The sequence below is a fragment of the Cervus elaphus genome, chromosome 20, assembly GCF_910594005.1.
Source record: "Cervus elaphus chromosome 20, mCerEla1.1, whole genome shotgun sequence".
NCBI classification, from domain to species: Eukaryota; Metazoa; Chordata; class Mammalia; order Artiodactyla; family Cervidae; genus Cervus; species Cervus elaphus.
Genome location: NC_057834.1, coordinates 72,144,845 through 72,165,900, shown reverse-complemented (window position 1 = coordinate 72,165,900; position 21,056 = coordinate 72,144,845). Strand labels below are relative to the sequence as shown.

Genomic DNA, 21,056 nt, shown 5'->3' with positions numbered 1-21,056 from the left:
CCATTATTGCAACCCCAGGGACTGTAGCTTGCCAGGTTCCTCTGCCCATGGGATTTTCCAGGCAAGAATAGTGGTGCTGTTTGCCATTTCCATATGTCAATGTTAATCTGATTTTGATGGTCATCCTATGGTTATGCAGGAGTATTTGTTTTAAGAAAATATCACTCAAGTAGTGTTAATGGGGCATCACTACACAACTTTCAGATGGTTCAAAAATTATATTGGATGAGATGACAATGAATCTATAAATAAGGTAAATGAACATCTTTACAATATTGTGACTTCCAATTCATATATAACATAGTTATAAAATGTTATAACACTTAAGATCTCCTATATCCTCTTGAGATAGTCTAAATTTTTTTCCACAAAGATCTTCTGTATATTTTGTTAACTCTTCAAATTTTTTAAATCAAGAATGTACGATTCTATTTGCTTTTGAGACCTCTAGGCAACAGGTCCCTTTCAAGGATATCTTCATCTTTTTGCCAAAACTAATTTTAAATGTGCACTCAAAGTAATTTTAAATACACATAAATTCTAATTAAGTTCAGTTCAGTTGCTCAGTCGTCTCTGACTCTTTGTGAACCCACGGACAGCAGCACGCCAGGCCTCCCTGTCCATCACCAACTCCCAGAATTTACTCAAAATCATGTCCATAGAGTCGGTGATGCCATCCAACCATCTCATCCTCTGTTGGCCCCGTCTCTTCCTGCCTTCAATCTTTCTCAGCATCAGGGTCTTTTCAAATGAGTCAGTTCTTCACATCAGGTGGCCAAAGTATAGGAGTTTCAGCTTCAGCATCAGTCCTTCCAATGAATATTCAGGATTAATTTCCTTTAGGAATGACTGGTTTGATCTCCTTGCGGTCCAAGGGACTCTCAAGAGTCTTCTCCAACGCCACAGTTCAAAAGCATCAATTCTTTGGCACTCAGCTTTCGTTATAGTCCAACTCTCACATCCATACATGACTACTGGAAAAACCATAGCCTTAACTAGATGGACTTTTGTTGGCAAAGTAATGTCCCTGTTTCTTAATATGCATCTAGGTTGATCATAGCTTTTCTTCCAAGGAGCAAGTGTCTTCTAATTTCATGGCTGCAGTCACCATCTGCAGTGATTTTGGAGCCCAAAAAAATAAAGCCTATCACTGTTTTCATTGTTTCCCCATCTATTTCCCATGAAGTGATGGGACCAGATGCCATGATCTTAATTCTCTTGAATGTTGAGCTTTAAGCCAACTTTTTCACTCTCTTCTTTCACTTTCATCAATAGGCTTTTTAGTTCCTCTTCACTTTCTGCCATAAGGTTGGTGTCATCTGCATATCTGAGGTTATTGATATTTCTCCTGGCAATCTTGATTCCAGCTTGTGCTTCATCCAGCCCAGCATTTCTCATGATGTACTCTGCATAAGTTAAATAAGCAGGGTGACAATACACAGCCTTGACGTACTCCTTTCCTGATTTGGAACCAGTCTGTTGTTCCATGTCCAGTTCTAACTGTTGCTTCTTGACCTGCATACAGATTTCTCAGGAGGCAGGTGAGGTGGTCTGGTATTCCCATCTCTTGAATAATTTTCCAGTTTGTGTTGATCCACATAGTCAAAGGGTTTGGCGTAGCCAATAAAGCAGATGTTTTTTCTGGAACTCTCTTGCTTTTTCGATGATCCAACAGATGTTGCAATTTGATCTCTGGTTCCTCTGCCTTTTCTAAATCCAGCTTGAACATCTGGAAGTTCATGGTTCATGTACTGTTGAAGCCTGGCTTGGAGAATTTTGAGCATTACTTTGCTAGTGTGTGAGATGAGTGCAATTGTGTGGTCGTTTGAACATTCTTTGACATTGCCTTTCTTTGGGATTGGAATGAAAACTGACCTTTTCCAGTCCTGTGGCCACTGCTGAGTTTACCAGATTTGCTGGCATATTGAGTGCACCAATTTCACAGAATCATTTAGGATCTGAAATAGATCAACTGGAATTCCATCACCTCCACTAGCTTTATTTTTAGTGATGCTTCCTCAGGGCCACTTGACTTCGCATTCCAGGATGTCTGGCTCTAGGTGAGTGATCACACCATCATAAAACAAGTCTATCTAGGGAAGTTATGATCAACCCTTCACAAATGACTTCTTGGAATCTTAAACAGTATGCTTTCCACAAACTTTCTGGTGGTCTGGCAGCTTTTAAAGGACTCTCAACTCTTGCCCTTTCCCTAGGCTCACATTGTTTCCATGTGACATAAAACAACTTCTAATGAATGACTGCCACCACATTACTGGGTAGCAGAGCATAGTGGATGTTGTAGGTGCTCTGGAAACAGCAACATCCCAAGAGATACTTGCTTAATGTCCTAGGAAACCACAAAACATCTACAGACTGATAGCTTTAGCTGGACAAGATGCCAGAGAGCCCTCTAGGCAGATAGGAGCCAGAAGTGGAACTCTAACTTGTGAGGTTTAAAAAGTGAGGGGAAAAAGAGAGGCCACTTGTTGATGAGATACTCTTTGGCTTGTCTCAGTAGATTAAAAGAAAATTAAGAGTTTATGCAGTAATAAAGAATAAGTCTGACAATGCCGGAGACACAAGGCCCGAGTTTGATCCCTGAGCCAGGAAGTTTCCCTGGAGGAGGAAATGGCAACCCACTGGTTGGAAAGCCTGGAAAATTCCAAGAGTCAGACACAACTGAGCAAGAGTTTAAAAGTACATTTTCTACTGAGTGAAAGGTCACCAGCTGGTATTCCTTTAACAAATGTGGTGGAAGGCACAGCTCACTCATGACATTACATTCCCAGAGTTGGTGTGCTGTATCTGTTTTGTGCTCCTTAGGAAAAAAGATAAAAAGATTTGAAAACCTGGATGTGATTTTCCTAGTAGTTTCTAGTAGGATTAGCTTAAGGGAGATCCCACCTGAGGACTTTATCCCGTGGTGGTGCTGTTGCCGAGGCACTAAGTCATGTCTGACTCTTTTGTGACCCCATGGACTGTATCCCACCAGGCTCCTTTGCCAGTGGGATTTCCCAGGCAAGAATACTACAGTGGGTTGCCACTTCCTTCTCCAGGGCATCCTCCCAACCCAGGCACATTTTCTAAGTCTCAAGATGAAATGATGAGAAAATTCTAGACATGGATAGTGGTCATGGTTGCAGAACAACGTGTGTGTACTTAATGCCACTGAACTGTACACTTAACACTTGGTAAAATGTAAATTCTACGTTATGCATATTCTACCACAATTAAAAATTTTCAAAGGTGCATTTTCTATTGTTAAACACTACCTGATATTACTTAGTAATTATGCAGTTAAGAGTGCCAATGTTACATCAGGATCTGACTGCCCTGTGTTTGAGACCTGACTCCAACTTTTACGTCTGTGGAACCCAGAGTACATTATTTAAGCATCAGTTTCATATCTGTAACATGGGAATAATAAAGTACTTACCTACCCATTATAAGCTGCTGTAAACTTGAAATAATTTACATGGAACTCAGCAGAGTTCATGGCACGCAGAAAGAACTCAATAAATTTTGGCTCTTATGTTCTTTGCAGGTTTTCATACCAACACAATTCTACATTTTTTTAAAAATCAGGACTACAAACAAGGCTCCAGTACAAAAGGGTGGGTAATTCTTTATCCCTAGTCCTTAATGTCATATAAAACTATAAAACAACTTCCCAGAAAATGCACTCCATGCTGCAGTCAAAGGACATATGCGTTCCAAGTGTTTACCACTAAGCCAATGGCTAATAAACCTCAAAGTCTCACACCCCAAGTGGCAACAATTTCACAGAAACCACGAGAACTTGAAATAATTTAACAGGTTAATATATATATTTTTATCAAGTATAACATGGTCATAAAAAAGCATTTGTTACAAATATAATTCACACATACAAAAAGAGGCTATTTTATTTTTTGTCCCTTTTATATCCTATTTTATGCAAAATGACAAAACCAAGAAACTAACAGAACTGAGCTAGTTCTAAAAAACTGAGAAATATAAATGAAATATATCCAATCATCTACACTCCCTCTCAAATTCCAAACAATGAGGACTTATTGAATTATACTCTTAGAATCAACTTTAAATATCTGTATGATTCACCTGAATCATACATGGTCAACAGTTATAAATCCAGGTAGAAAAAGCACATAAAATTATTCATAAGTGAAAACACTTCAAACAAAAGAAATGTTTTTTAAAAAATCCAGATAATATTAAAAGGAAATACACTGAATTTTAAAACATTGTTTTGGACTATTATATAAAATACCAAAAGGTTCAGAACTGTTGAACAAACGTTTATGCAGAACAAAGCCAAAAAGTGAAAAATTATTAAATGTGTACTATCTAAAACCAAATAAGACATGTCTGAACTATATAATTTAGAAACCTGTTTAAATGCATTTTCTTTGTACAGTTAAACTGGCTACCACATGCAAAATTTGGCAGTTAATTAAAATGGAATTAAATACAGATTTGCAAGCCTTTTGGCCATGATGTAAATATGAAAAAGTTAAGTGAATCACCAATTGGAAAATAAAAGATTACACACTTACCATAAAAGCATAAATGGTCAAAGACACACTATAAAATTGTGTGAAAAAAACAATCATACCAAACCAAGATCTTTCAAGCACTTGCACTCAGAAACATTCCTTTTATAAATAAGCATGTAGTTTCAACATCAAAAAAATAAAGCTGATTTCCCTCAATTGCACCTATTAGTTGAGAGCTCTATCATATATTAGGGATGCACTTAAATGGACCATTTTATGGGGAATCAACTGAACTTCAAAAAAATTTTAGAGTCTATTTATTCACAACTTCAAAAATACATATAATTCCAGTGAGGCGCAGGTGGGCCCTATCGAAACATTCTGCCATTCAACAAAATCGACACAGGATAACACAATACAACGACAAAAAGCTAACTCCACAATTTGGCAATCCTATACAAGAGAGGCCCTGTCAAAAATTTCTTTCAGAAGACAAACACAATACCACAAAACAAAACAACAAAAAGAGAAAAAACTAAATTCTGACAACCCTACACAAACTGTGGGATTTCATCTTCAAGGTCTTCAAACTGCTGCATTCGTTTTAGCCTTGGTCTCTGACACGCCGTGGGCACACCAGACTGGTCTCGCTCTTCAGCCTTCTCTTCAGGCTTACTAACTGGGTTCACAGGCCCAGCTGATGCAGTTTCAGACCCTGGAATTGATTTCAGCACGTGCTCCTGGGGAGCATGCGTTGTGCCAGAGGGCACGGCTACGGAGGGAGTCACTGGTTTCTCCTCATCCCCTCTCCCACTAGCAGCAGGAGCAGGTGGTTTATAAAACGTTGTCCAGTGCTGGGGCTGCAGTGTCCTGGGTGCTCTGACAGAAGCAGGAGGGCAGGAGTCGGAGGACCGTCTCTCTGACACCTGTCTTGCTGACCTGACAGGTTCTGTGTTTGGCTTACTGGGCTGGGTGATGCTGATTGGGTGGTCCCCACTGCTCCTGATGTTCGGTGTCACACCTCTTTCCTGGAATGCACTGGGCACAATCATTCCAGTCTTTGCAGTCAGGTCATTTTGTTCATACTGTTTCTCCCTAGTTTTTTGTAGAGTCTGCTGATCAAAGCCATCAAATTTAGAACAAACAACAGGTGGGGTGTCTTTTCTATTAACTCCTTCAAAGATAGGATTCTTGCAAAGCTTGTCTAAATTTACATTTCCCATATTTCTGCCATTTCTCTCAGTAGGAGAGCCAGCAAGAAGTAGTAGTCTGTCTATAGGCAAACTTACAGGTCTAATCCTGGTCCTTGGAAGATGCCTCTCAACACCATTTAGGTCCCTATCGGACTTCAGAGTAGGCAGCTTGGAGGTTTTACAAGCATCTTCTGTCTTTCTTGATGCTGACTCAAGTTCTTGGTCTACAAGCAAACGCACTTTGTTGTCTGTAAAGGAAGAGATTCATTTAAAAATCAAACTTTATGGTTCACAGTTAACAAGAGTATCAAAATGAGTTAGAGATGAACACCCTCTCAAAACAAGAGTTTTCATGTACTTTCTCCAGGTTATTTTTTAGTTTTCTAGGCAGAGGAGTAAAATACTCATAAAATATTAAAGGTACACTTTGATTTAAAATGTTAGAAGTCTGTATTTATTTAAATAAATATAATAAATAGCTACAAAATTCATTGCAGGTTGTGGGAAAAAACACCCTTGCTGATGTACAATAGCTTATGTGCTATGTATGAACAAGTAAGTGAAGTGAAGTGAAGTGAAGTGAAAGTCACTCAGTTGTGTCCGACTCTTTGTGACTCCATGGACTATAAAGTCCATGGAATTCTCTAGGCCAGACTACTGGAGTGGGGAGCCTTTCCCTTCTCCACGGGATCTTTCCAATCTAGAGACTGAACCCAGGTCTTCTGCATTGCAGGTGGATTCTTTACCAGCTGAGCCACAAGGGAAGTCCATGAACAAGTAAGTGCTGCCTAAAAGGGTTGTCACGATTTCAACAGGCCGATATTGGTGTGTTACCCTCAGAAAAGTAAGACCAATTTACATGCCGACCAAATATAAGTATACTCTGAATCCCAAGGCTTTTGCCAACTCCATCTGCTTTTCACAGTTATATACAACCCACAGTGAGAACATATTACATTAAATGCCTTAGAGGCCCTTATATGATCAATTAATAAATGGACTATAATATTCATCCTGATTAAAGTTGAATAGTTTTAAACGGAAAATGCCATTCTCCCTATTTACTGTTCACTTCCAGATGTATTTCCCTCTCTTTTCTATCAAGTCTGGACCCATGGTCCATGTTTTCTTAAGCTAGAATCCTGAACTTTTCCAAACCCTGTCCTTTTTTTTGCAGCATCTCCCCTAAAATATCCCGGTTTCTGGTAAATTCCAGCCCTCTGCTCATGCGCCTCTTCTGGGGAGTGGTTTGCAGACAGGAGCCCATCAGAATGACTTAACAGTTATCACCTCATCTGACCTTCCTCCATACCTCCTTACTGTGAACCTCTCTTCCCTAGGCTTCCAGGGCAATGCGCTCTTATTTTGATTTCCCAGGTCCTTCCCCCAGGTATATAGAACATCCTAAAGGATGTTTTGCAAACCACTGCAGGCACCAAAATGCATTCTTGAGTTCTAAGGGAGAAAACTACAGTGTAATGGATAAGAGTGCAGACTCCGAAGCCCAGCGTCTGGATTTAGCTTAGCGCTACCCCTTGTGCACTGGGCAAGGCAATCTTGCAGTCCCTCAGGGTCTTCACCTGTCAGAAGGAATCATACTTGTATCTTTGATGATGTGTGGCCTAAATGATCTAATCATGAAAAGTGTTCATTTATCTGGTATCTAAATGAAGTGGTACAGGTACTAAAAACAATGACATTTGTTTTTATTATTATTGCTAACTGGGAGCCCTAGATAATAGAATAGTGAAATTATCATGAACATAGGTTCAAACACTGAACAATCAATTAGGGGCATGACCTCTGGCACTATTTAGCCTCTCTCAGATTATTAGGTTATGGGTCGAAAGGGTTTAATACTATCTATATTACAGCACAGAACTGTTTCTGAGATCAAATTGGATAAACAGAATCAAACAATAAGAACAGTTCCTAGCACAGAGCAGGCTCCCTTGCTTTTCAGATCTTGTCAGGCTGTGATCATTAATATTTAATTACAGATCAAATTTAACATATATGACTACATTTAAAAAACCTGCAAGTTCACTTTAGTGATGTACAGAATTACAGTAACAAATGAAAGACTTTCCACAAATGGATAGCCCACCAATCACTGCAACTAAAATTACATACAGTGAAGGACTAAAATTAAAAAAATTACACATGTGTGCTCAATGTGTTAATGACAGGTGATATGAAAAGGCATTTGAAAAGAATTTTTCTGAGTTTTTTGAGTCTAAAATTTTTGAATTTTAGGAGTCTAGGTGACTCCTTACGAGTAGTAAGATCAATACAATGATCTATGGTTACAGATGATGCTAATGAATCATCAGACTACTCAGTATATTTCTGCATTCTTGACATACATTAATGGCAAAAATAAAAAAAAAATGTTCAGAAAGAGCACAAAACACACCTATGAACTCCAAGATGTGTTTTTATTAGGATTACTGAGAAGAACGACATTCATATAAATGCAAGGTACACTAAAAGGCATTCTTAATGTCTGGGAAAGATGCACTTACTAAAGAACCTTCTTCCTCTGACTTATTTCAACTTCACTCACCTTGGCTTTTAATCATGGTTTACTGGGACAGTTTTAAGTCAGTAAGCATGCATTTTACATGGCCACTCACCAAGGAGATATGCATCACATTTTTCTAACGCATTTTGCTTTCGCTCTGATTCCTCAAATGATGGAGTGGATTCAAAACTTTTGTTTTCACTATCTGTAGTTTGGATATCCTGTTGATAAAAGAAAGTTTTTAAACTTGAAGAAGCAAAACACACTTCAAAATAAACAGTTCAAAGATTTTCAACTTATAACATTACTTTACAAAGTTCCAACAGAATTCCATATGAACAAAACTCACTTCTTTTGAAGAGAAAAACAATGACTTCATAGAATGTTCTGGATCTCTTTCTTCTGGTGATAACAGAGACTTTGGAAGATAGCCTTGGTCAATCTGAGGTGTGATGCCACCTGCACTACATACAGCTGCATCTTGTGGCTGCAGGGACCCATCGAAGATCTTCTGTGAGTAGGTAATGAGGAACTCTACCAACCTTGCTTGATTTGAATAGTCAGCAAGAGAGGAGATAGTGATAGGAGCTGTTGTGGGCCTTGGCCTAAGGAGACTTGGTCCAAATATCACACCCAAGTTTCTGGAGTTCATTTTGTTTTCTTCCGCATGATCTACAACTCTGTGATGCAGAACACATAAAGCTGTATTAGATTTCCTTGATGGCCGTTTATTATGGGCTGGGAAAGGTGGAGGAAAAATGGGCTGAAGTCTAGGAAAAGGATCTATTTATTTGCTTAAATACTGACCACACAGCAAGCTGGGTTTCACAGTATTAGGATTAAATATAAATAAGTAAAAGGAATCAGTACAGTTTTACCAGCAGGAAAAAAAAATACCCCTAAACGCTGTTCCTATCTTAGTAAATATGCATTACATCTCCCAAGGTACCTATGGTGGAAACTGTCTCACTGCCCACAGCCAGTCTCCCAGCCCAGCTGACCCTAAAGACCTCTGCTGCTCCACGCCACTCCCACTGCCTTACCTCAAGTTCTCATCGCCTTTTACTTCTCTGATTATTCAAGGAGACCAGAACTGAAGTAGTTAAGTACCTCCCCTCCAAGCCATTCTCAATAAAGCTGCTAGAAAGACCTAACAGGCAAACTGGAGCATGTTAAATTCCTGGCCCCAAATCCTTTAGTGAGTACAGAAAGAAGACAGTCAACTCATCTGCCAGGCATGTATGACTTTACCAGGTCCTCCACCTAGCTCATTTTGTGCTACTGCTTGCTAGACTGTGGCTGAACTAACTTCTTTTATGTCCCCCAAAGCAAAGTGATCTCCTGTGTTTCTGCCTGGAATACCCTTTTGCACATCCTCTGTCAGCAAACCATTCTTCAAGTCTGACTCAGGGTTACCGTCTCTGATTCATGACCCCCTCCCCCATGTTCCTCTGCATGCTGAGCAAAGTACCCTCAGAATAAGAATGACATTGCACTGCACTTCTGTGCAGGTCGGCCCCTCAAGCTCACAGCAGAACACATGAAAGAAACCTGACATTTGCATCCTTATTTCCCCAGCTAGAGTCTGGCACAGAACAGGCATCTGACAGAAAGATGCTGGCTCCAAGAACCTATATTAAGTGTCTCCCTTTCCCTCATACCTATTAGAAATGAAATATTCAATCTAAAAACAATACCACAGATTTGTGAAATGTACTTAATACTACTGAACTGCACACTTAAAAATGGCTAAAAGGGTAAATTTTTGTTATGTGTATTTTACCACAATTAAAAAAAAAAAAAAACCGTAAAAGCAAAACCAAAAAAACTGACCCATTATCCACCCATTAATCAATGCCTGTCTTATTCAAAGTTCTTACCGCTTAAGATGAACTATGAGGTAATGAAGGCTGTTAAAATTCGATGCTGGCAATTGTCTTAGAAGGTCCCGGCTTTTTAGGAGAATTCGGCTTATTTCTATAGATGTACTTGGCCATTTTTTGTCCTCAGGGTTATCCTTTTTCATCTCCTGTTCTTCATTTACATGTTGGATTTCTATTGCAAGGTCTATAAATTCCTTGTACAATCGAAATAAAATAAATGGTTCTGGGAGCTAAAGAAATAAAATTACAATAGAAATATCATTCTTTTCATGTTTTCACTGTTAATAATTTACTGAATAGCTACTGAGTGGTTTAGCACATCCTTTTTAGAGTAACAGGACTTAAGGTCAATCCACAGTTAGAAATGTAAGTAATGTCTCATCACAAGGAAAAGTATTTTTTCTATTTCTTTAACCTTGTATCTATATATGATGGATTTCACTAAACTTATTGTGATAATCGTCTCATGATGTATGTTAAGTCAAACTGTTATGCTGTACACCTTAAACTTATACAGTGCTGTATATGTCAGTTATATCTCAATACAACCAGAAGAAAAAAAATTAAACTCCAGAACAAGAAAAAAAGAAATGTACATATGTTTGATAGGTGTGATCTATAAAGTGAATCTGATATTACCATAAGTATATCCATATTAAAAATGAGTTAACTAGTAATCAAGTAAAACTCTAAACCTAAAGCTGCATGATGGGATTTTAAAACTGATACTGTATACCAATTACATTCAAGACTGCCCCAAAGTCAGCATGATCTTCAGTTATCTTATTGAAAAAAATCCAGGATAATGTACAATATAAATCAAATTAAATAGAAAAAAACTTATTTTCTGTTTGTATGGGAGACAGAGAGAACAAAATGCTATAATGTCCTTGTGTTTTACCTGGACCTGACTGAAGATTAGGAAAAGACAATATGACTTAACAAGAAGACACTGCCAACATTTTGTTATCTAATTTTTAAATACCACTTTAATTGCTATAAGTAGGTCAAAAGATAAAATTCCTCTCTCAAACTGTCTACTGGCATAACTGATTTCAATGACTGCACTGCGCAGTGATAAAATATACAACATCTCTCTTGCTAGATGATGTCTTACACTATCTGTGGTGAGGCTGGCACCTACTTTTCCAGCTTCCCCTGCTGGTCCCAAAGAGGGCATCAAGATCAATTCCTACCTCTACCATTTTGGGATCTGAAGAAGGTCATTCTTGGAGCTTCAGATTTCCCACATAGTATTGAGTAAAATAAAGGCTATTCTCAACACAAGAACTGAGCATGACTTTCCACACTAAAGCTTTGGTCCCATAGTATTCCTAGCACAGAACAAGAGATGGTATGTTGTTGCTATTTAGTTGCCAAGTTATGTCCAACTCTTTATAATTCCCATGGACTGTAGCCAGCCAGGCTCTTCTGTCCATGGGGTTACCCAGGCAAGAATATTGCGGTGGGTTGCCATTTCCTTCTCTAGGGGATCTTTTTGACTCAGGGACTGAACCCATATCTCTGGCATCTTCTGCATTGGCAAGTGGATTCTTTACCACTGAGCCACCCGGGAAGACCGAAAGCTGGTAGTATTTGACCCCATTTATTTCCTCTCCCTGACTGACTAGAAGAAATAAAGGATGATTCATTGTGAGATTAAAAGTTATTTGAAAATACTGTCACCATTTCTCAGTTGAGAATCATATAAAATGTGGTTAAAGAGAGATCAATAGTTTCCTGGGCTAACATGGTACATTCAACATTTGTACCTAATTTCTTTCCTTTCTACAATCTTACTGACATACAGTTAAGCCCACAGGATTGGGAGAACAGGGATGGAGACAAAAAACATTTCACCAGCTGAAGAGGACATAAACCATGTGCTGACTTAGCACTCCTAAGAAAGCTAAAATTCTAAACAGAGAATCAACATGATTTACCAGATCCTAAGGTGACTCTGCCTCTTGAGAAATCTGTATGCAGGTCAGGAAGTAACAGTTAGAACTGGACATGGAACAACAGACTGGTTCCAAATCAGGAAAGGAGTATGTCAAGGCTGTATATTGTCACCCTGCTTATTTAAATTATATGCAGAGCACATCATGAGAAACACTGGGCTGGATGAAGCACAAGATGGAGTCAAGATTGCTGGGAGAAATATCAATAACCTCAGATATACAGATGACACCACCCTTATGGCAGAAAGTAAAGAAGAACTAAAGAGCCTCTTGATGAAAGTGAAGGAGAAGAGTGAAAAAGTTGGCTTAAAATTCAGAAAACTAAGATCATGGCATCTGATCTCATTACTTCATGGCAAATAGTTGGGAAAACAGTGGAAACAGGGTCAGACTTTATTTTCTGGGGTTCCAAAATCACTGCAGATGGTGACTGCAGCCATGAAATTAGAAGACACTTGCTCCTTGGAAGAAAAGCTATGACCAACCTAGACAGCGTATTAAAAAGCAGGGACGTTACTTTGCCAACAAATGTCCGTCTAGTTAAGGCTATGGTTTTTCCAGTAGTCATGTATGGATGTGAGAGTTGGACTATAAAGAAAGCTGAGAATTGATAAAGAATATATGCTTTTGAACTGTGGTGATGGAGAAGACTCTTGAGAGTCCCTTGGACTGCAAGGAGATCCAACCAGTCCATCCTAAAAGAAATCAGTCCTGAGTATTCATTGGGAGGACTGATGCTGAAGCTGAAACTCCAATACTTTGGCCACCTGATGTGAAGAGCTGACTCATCTGAAAAGACCCTGATGCTGGGAAAGATTGAAGGCAGGAGAAGAAGGGGACGACAGAGGATGAGATGGCTGGATGGCATCATGGACCCTATGGACATTATTTTGAGTAAACTCTGGGAGTTGGTGACGGACAGGGAAGCCTGGCATGCTGCAGTCCATGGGGTCACAAAGAGTCAGACACAACTGAGCTGAACTGAAGGAGACTCAGGGATTGTCAGACTAGGTCCTCTAATTTGGGGGAAGCGTGAGCTATCCAAAAAGCATTAGAATCCTAGATCTTTATCTCTAGTCCATGCTCCCGAACAACCTCAGAAGTTTGGAAATTTCTTCTCTGGGCAGTGTAAAACAGAGGGTCTCTGGAAGGATAATGCCAAGCATAAGGAACAGGTGGAAAACTATCTTAAATAAGGATTTAGTGACTGTATGCCTGCTGAAGCCTTCTTACCTAACTAGGCTCCCAGAGTTCTGGAACCATACCTGTAGGCAGGGAAAGACTCTTCTCTGTGCTATTAGATTAGCCCACAGGCAGAGACCTAGACATATGAATGTCAGGTGTTTCCCAAACAGTCCTCTTAGATAACACTACACTCACTACAGTAAAGTTCAAAATATTCAAAGCCTTCATGTATTCAAGAGCTTTCAGACAGCAGCACAGGGAACCATATTCAATATTCTGTGATAAACCATAATGGAAAAGAATATAAAAAGAATATATATATATATATATATATATATATGTGTAAAAACAGAATCACTTTGCAGAAATTAATACAACATTGTAGATCAACGATACTTCAATAAAATCTTAAAAACAGTTCACAATTAAAAAAGCTTCCAGAGAGATTTCAATTCCCAAAGCTTTCATTTTAAGGAGATAACTACAGAAGACAGAAATGAAAATAAATAGGAAAAAACCAACATAAGGCCTACAACTCTGCTGTCAATATTGTGACTGCTAGCATATAAGGCTACTGAGCAGTGGACATGTGGTTGTTCCAAACTGACATGTGTTATAAGTGAAAAATACACACCAGATTTCAAAGACCCAGTAAACCCCACAAAAGGTAAATATTTCATTAATTATTTAAAATTACTGATTAGATGCTCAGATACTTTCCATTTGTTAAATGAAGTATTAAAATTTAACTTCACTGTTTCTTTTTATGTGGCTACTAGAAAATTAAATATTATATATAAAGCTCACATTATATTTCTATAGGAAAGGGCTAGAAGCTGAGAAGAGAAAAAATTCTTTAAAAAAAAACTATGAATATTTCAGATAGAAGAAATACTGCATTCAATAAAATAAAAAGGATGCTATAAAAGGGACAGAAAACTAGAATTCTTGGAAATTAAAACATGATCTCAGAAATGAAATAGTTTACAGTAGGAATGGAAGATAAAGCTGAGGGAATTTTTAGACATTATTAAAAGAAACAAAAACAAAAGAAAGAAATAATAGGGAAAAGGGAAGGAAGCTAGAGAACCAATACAAGTTGTATCCAAATGTAAATTCCAGAAAGAAAACACAGAGAAAATAGAGGGCAGAAATAGAGCAAGAAAATTAAAGTTCCAAGAACTAAAGGACAAGTAAGCAGAATGGCAGAATCTGTGGAGTGCCTGAAAGAGTGGATGAAAACACACCCACATCAAGGCACAGGCTGTGAAATTTGAGGATGCTGCTACTGCTGCTAAGTCACTTCAGTCGTATCCGACTCCGTGCAACCCCATAGACGGCAGCCCACCAGGCTCCCTCATCCCTGGGATTCTCCAGGCAAGAACACTGGAGTGGGTTGCCATTTCTTTCTCCAATGCATGAAAGTGAAAAGTGAAAGTGAAGTCACTCAGTCATGCCCGACTCTTAGCGACCCCATGGACCGCAGCCTACCAATCTCCTCCATCCATGGGATTTTCCAGGCAAGAGTACTGGAGTGGGTTGCCATTGCCTTCTCTGGAAAATTGAGGATAGTAGATAGCAAAAGATTCTGCAAGTCTTCAGAGAGAAAACAATAGGCTACATACAAATAATCAGGAATGAGAAGGATTTTAGGCTTCAAAGTAAACAATTAAAAAAAAATGCCTTCAAATTTCCAAAGAAAAATAATTTCAAGCCTAGAATATTATAACCTTCCTTACTACCCGCTCTTCCATTCTTATTCAAGAAAGCAAACTAAAGACATTTACAGATAAAACAGTTTCAAATGTTTAGTCTTAGCCCACTTTGCTCCAGGATGGCCCTGACCAAAACAGGAGAATAAATAAAAAACAAGGAGACATGACACAGAAGACAGGTGCTCCCCACAGAAGAGAGTGGAGAAGAGAGATCCCAGGATGACAGCTCTTCCCACAGTAAAAAGGACCCAGAAGACAGAGCTCCTGAGATGGACACAATGAGGACCAACATTGCCATGCTCTCTGCAATTGTCTTCATTTTCACTCAAGGACAGAAAGTTTTACCCAAGGACAGAATGCAGCTGGCCCTGGCCCAGATCTTTTGAACTTGGCTTATCACGGCAAAGTGCTGATTGTTCCCACAACCCTTCCATGAGCTGCTGCCTGAGACACTATGGCCACTTAATCCACCCAAAGCAGCATTTTCTTCAGACCTACTCTTGCAACATGCGCGCAGAAGAGTGAGCACGGAAAGAGAAAATATAGAGCATTTCACTGCTGACCACATTCCTGCTGAACTTTCAGTACTCAGCTTATAGGACAGCCCTGACTGATGCCCTGACCATAATGAACTTCATGTTCCCTGAATGCATTCACACCTTGATCACTAACTTCCCCCAATAGCTATTTTAAAATACCAATGAAACTAAAGCCAAACCACTACTGAACCCTTCATGTAACAGTGTGAATAGTAAACTTTCCTTAAACAGCTAGATTTATGCTTTCTACTCAGTTTTCTAGAACTTGATATATTCTGTTGTATATATATTGTGAGGCTTCCCTGGTGGCTCAGTTGGTAAAGAATCTGCCTACAATGCAGGAGACCTGGGTTTGATCCCTGGATTGGGAAGATTCCCCTGGAGAAGGAAATGGCAACCCACTCCAGTATTCCTGCTTGGGAAATCCCACGGCCAGAGCAGCCTGGAGGGCTATAGTCCATGGGGTCACAAGAGTTGGACACAACTTAGTGGCTAAAGCACTATTCCTAAATATATGAACAATATTTAGGAATACACAACAGGTACTAAAACAGTTAAGAAAAGACAGGAGGTGGGTAGGAGCCAAGATGGCAGAGGAATAGGACGGGGAGACCACTTTCTCCCCTACAAATTCATTGAAAGAACATTTGAACGCTGAGCAAACTGCACAAAACAACTTCTGACCGCTAGCAGAAGACATCAGCTACCCAGAAAAGCAGCCCATCGTCTTCGAATCGAGGTAGGACAAAATATAAAAGATAAAAAGAGAGACAAAAGAGCTAGGGTCGGAGACCCATCCCGGGAAGGGAGTCATAATAAAGGAAGTTTCCAAACACCAGGAAACCCTCTCACGGGCGGATCTGGGGGAAGTTTTTGAATCTCAGAGGGCAACCTAACTGGGAGGAAAAATTAATAAAACCCACAGATTACATGCCTAAAAGCAACTCCCAGCAGAAAAGTACCCCAGATGCCCGCATCCGCCACCAGCAAGTGGGGGCGGAACGGTGAGGAGCGGGCGGCATTGCTTAGGGTAAGGACCGGGCCGAATGCCCTGAGGGCAATCGGAGGGAGCTAAGGTGAGATAGCAACTTAAACTGTGGGATAGCAAGAGAGAGAGAAAATTAACCGGCCAGAACACACTGCCGGCCATTCGCAGAACAAAGGGACTGAACAATTCCAGAGAAGAGCTAGCCGGCTGTGGACGGGCCCATCCCCACTGGAGGCAGGAGGCGGGGGAAGGGAAAAGGGGCAAACTCGGCCCCAGAGACGGCAGCCCCTACCAAACTGCAAACAGGCCTCCAGTTTCTAACCAAAGACTTCCTGAGATTATAGATGGTCGACATCTGCCGGGAGGGTCACGGCTAGAGGCCAGCTCCCAAGAATAGACACAAGGTACACGCAGTGGACTGGCACGCGCGGAAACTGAGGCTGGGACCACGGAGGGGAGAAGGGGCACCGCACCTGGGGACAGTGCGCCCGTCAAGCTCCTGGTTGCCTGAGCTGCTCGGGCGGGGAAGGCACAAAACGCAGGCCCAACCGAGTCCGTGCTTTTGTGGAATGCCCGAAAACTGGAACCACACGCAACACAGGGCCCGCTCCATATAGAGCAGCCAGGAGCCTGGGCAGTGTAGATGGGGAAAGCACACACCCATGAGCGGGGTAAACCCAGTGTGGTCGGAACACTGTGAGTGCTACCCACATACAGGGCTATCTGTCTGCAGCGCCCCTCCCTCCCCACAGCACGACTGAACCAGTGAACCTAAACAACAGACCACTTCCGCTAGCCTGTGTCAGAGCGGAAATTAGATACTGAAGAGACGGGCAAACAGAAGCCAAATAAACAAAGGGAACCGCTTCAGAAGGGACCGGTGCAACAGACTAAAATCCCAGTAGATGACACCAACTACACCGGAAGGGGCCTATAGATATAGAGAAGTGTAAGCTGGAACGAGGAGCTATCCGAAACTGAACTGAACCCAACTGACCTCAACAGCTCCAGAGAAATTCCTAGATATATTTTTACTTTTGTTTTTCTTTTCTGTTTTATTTTTCCTCTTTCATTTTCTTTTAAAATTCCCTATTACTCCCCCATTACACCTTAACTTACATTTTCATGTATTTTTACTATTTTTTTAATGAGGAAAAAAATTTTTTCTTGTTTTATTTTTTTTTCTCTTATTTTCTTTTAAAGTCCTCTATTACTCCTTAATTTTCATTTCACTATAACCTTGCAAAAAAAAAAAAGGAGAAGCCATATTTTTAAACCAAACTTCATATACATTTCTAAAATTTTTTGTGTTTTTGTTTTTAATATTGTATTTTTAAGAATCTAACCTCTACTCTAGATTTTTAATCTGTTTTTCAGTATTTGATATCAATTTTGGACATTTAAGAATCCAATATTCAGTACCCATTTTTACTCAGGAGTGTGTTGATTACTCTCTACCACTTTTGACTCTCCGTTTTCTACCTCAGAACACCTCTATTTCCTCCCTTCCCCTTCTCTTCCCAATCCAATTCTGTGAATCTCTGTGAGTGTCTGGGCTATGGAGAACACTTTGGGAACAGAGAACTGCGTAGATCTGTCTCTCTCCTCGTGAGTCCCCCTTTTTCTCCTCCTGCTCATCTCTATCTCCCTCTTCCCTCTCCTCTTCTTCATGTAACTCTGTGAACCTCTCTGGGTGTCCCTCACGGTGGAGAATCTTTTCACCATTAACCTAGAAGTTTTATTATCAGTGCTGTATAGTTGGAGAAGTCTTGAGACTACTGGAAGAATAAAACTGAAATACAGAGGCAGGAGACTTAAGCCTAAAACCTGAGAACACCAGGAAACTCCTGACTACACGGAACATTAAGTAATAAGAGACCATCCAAAAGCCTCCATACCTACACTGAAACCAACCACCACCCAAGAGCCAATAAGTTCCAGAGCAAGACATACCACGCAAATTCTCCAGCAACCCAGCAACATAGTACTGAGCGTCAACATACAGGCTGCCCAAAGTCACACCTAACGCATAGACCCATCTCAAAACTCATTACTGGACACGCCATTGCACTCCAGAGAGAAGAAATCCTGTTCCAAACACCAGAACACCGATGCAAGCTTCCCTAAACAGGAAACCTTGACAAGTCAATCGTCCAACCCCACCCACTGGGTAAAACCTCCACATTAAAATGAAACCACAGACCACCAGAATACAGAAAGCCCACTCCAGACACAGCAATTTAAACAAGATGAAAAGGCAGAGAAATACCCAACAGGTAAAGGAACATGAAAAATGCCCACTAAGCTAAATAAAAGAGGAGGAGATAGGGAATCTACCTGAAAAAGAATTTAGAATAATGATAATAAAAATGATCCAAAATCTTGAAAACAAAATGGAGTTACAGATAAATAGCCTGGAGACAAAGATTGAGAAGGTGCAAGAAATGTTTAATAAGGACCTAGAAGAAATAAAAAAAGAGTCAATTAAAAATGAATAATGCAATAAATGAGATCAAAAACACTCTGGAGGGAACCAACAGTAGAATAATGAAGACAGAAGATAGGATAAGTGAGGTAGAAGATAAAATGGTGGAAATAAATGAAGCAGAGAGGAAAAAAGAAACAAGAATCGAAAGAAATGAGGACAACCTCAGGGACCTCTGGGACAATGTGAAACGCCCCAATATTTGAATCATAGGAGTCCCAGAAGAAGAAGACAAAAAGAAAGGCCATGAGAAAATACTCGAGGAGATAATAGCTGAAAACTTCCCTAAAATGGGGAAGGAAATAGTTAAACAGGTCCAAGAAACCCAGAGAGTCCCAAACAGGATAAACCCAAGGCAAAACACCCCAAGACACATATTAATCAAATTAACAAAGATCAAACACAAAGAACAAATACTAAAAGCAGTAAGGGAGAAACAACGAATAACACACAAAGGGATTCCCATAAGGATAACAGCTGATCTATCAATAGAAACCCTTCAGGCCAGAAGGGAACGGCAGGACATACTTCAAGGAATGAAAGAGAATAACCTACAACCCAGATTACTGTACTCAGCGAGGATCTCATTCAGATATGAAGGAGAATTCAAAAGCTTTACAGACAAGCAAAAGCTGAAAGAATTCAGCACCACCAAAACAGCTCTTCAAAAAATGCTAAAGGATCTTCTCCAGACAGGAAACACAGAAGGGTTGTATAAACGCAAACCCAAAACAACAAAGTAAATGGCAACGGGACCATACCTATCAATAATTACCTTAAATGTAAATGGGTTGAATGCCCCAACCAAAAGACAAAGACTGGCTGAATGGATACAAAAACAAAACCCCTATATATGCTGTCTACAAGAGACCAACCTAAAAACAAGGGACACATACAGACTAAAAGTGAAGGGCTGGAAAAAAATATTTCACGCAAACGGAGAACAAAAGAAAGCAGAAGTTGCAATATTCATATCACATAAAATAGACTTTAAAATAAAGGTTGTGAAAAGAGACAAAGAAGGACACTACATAATGATCAAAGGATCAATCCAAGAAGAAGAGATAACAATTACACATATATATGCACCCAACATAGGAGCACCGCAATATGTAAGGCAAACGCTAACGAGTATGAAAGGGGAAATTAACAATAACACAATAATAGTGGGAGACTTTAATACCCCACTCACAACTATGGATAGATCAACTAAACAGAAAATTAACGAGGAAACACAAACTTTAAATGACACAATGGACCAGCTAGACCTAATTGATATCTATAGGACATTTCACCCCCAAACAATCAATTTTACCTTTTTCTCAAGTGCACACGGAACCATCTCCAGAATAGATCACATCCTGGGCCATAAATCTAGCCTTGGTAAATTCAAAAAAATTGAAATCATTCCAGTCATCTTTTCTGACCACAGTGCAGTAAGATTAGATCTCAATTAGAGGAAAAAAATTATTACAATTCAAACATATGGAGGCTAAATAACACGCTTCTGAATAACCAACAAATCATAGAAGAAATCAAAAAAGAAATCAAAATATGCATAGAAACAAATGAAAATGAAAACACAACAACCCAAAACCTATGGGACACTGTAAAAGCAGTGCTAAGGGGACGGGTTCATAGAACAGGCTTACCTCAAGAAAAAAGTCAAATAAATAACCTAACTCTACACCTAAAGCAACTAGAGAAGGAAGAAATGAAGAACCCCAGGGTTAGTAGAAGGAAAATAATCTTAAAAATTAGGGCAGAAATAAATGCAAAAGAAACTAAAGAGACCATAGCCAAAATCAACAAAGCTAAAAGCTGGTTTTTTGAAAAAATAAAATTTGACAAACCGTTAGCAAGACTCATTAAGAAACAAACGGAGAAGAACCAAATTAACAAAATTAGAAATGAAAATGGAGAGATCACAACAGACAACACTGAAATACAAAGGATCATAAGAGACTACTACCAGCAGCTCTATGCCAATAAAATGGACAACTTGGAAGAAATGGACAAATTCTTAGACAAGTATAACTTTCCAAAACTGAAACAGGAAGAAATAGAAGATCTTAACAGACCCA

The 21,056-nt window shown here is 39.6% G+C and overlaps 1 protein-coding gene across 5 annotated transcripts in view; it reads right to left on the bottom strand.

The window, feature by feature from the left end:
• Positions 1 to 3,808: 3,808 nt before the first annotated feature.
• ARHGAP29 (Rho GTPase activating protein 29) overlaps positions 3,809 to 21,056 on the bottom strand; it is an 85,132-nt gene continuing 67,884 nt past the window's right edge. For all 5 annotated transcript variants that reach the window (XM_043876113.1, XM_043876115.1, XM_043876116.1 and 2 more), the window contains 4 exons: positions 10,097 to 10,329; positions 8,566 to 8,896; positions 8,329 to 8,437; positions 3,809 to 5,940 (listed from right to left, as the gene is read on the bottom strand). In XM_043876113.1, the coding sequence (XP_043732048.1) occupies positions 5,051 to 5,940; positions 8,329 to 8,437; positions 8,566 to 8,896; positions 10,097 to 10,329 (1,563 nt within the window). In that variant the 3' untranslated portion in view covers positions 3,809 to 5,050. The remainder of the gene's footprint in view (positions 5,941 to 8,328; positions 8,438 to 8,565; positions 8,897 to 10,096; positions 10,330 to 21,056) is intronic.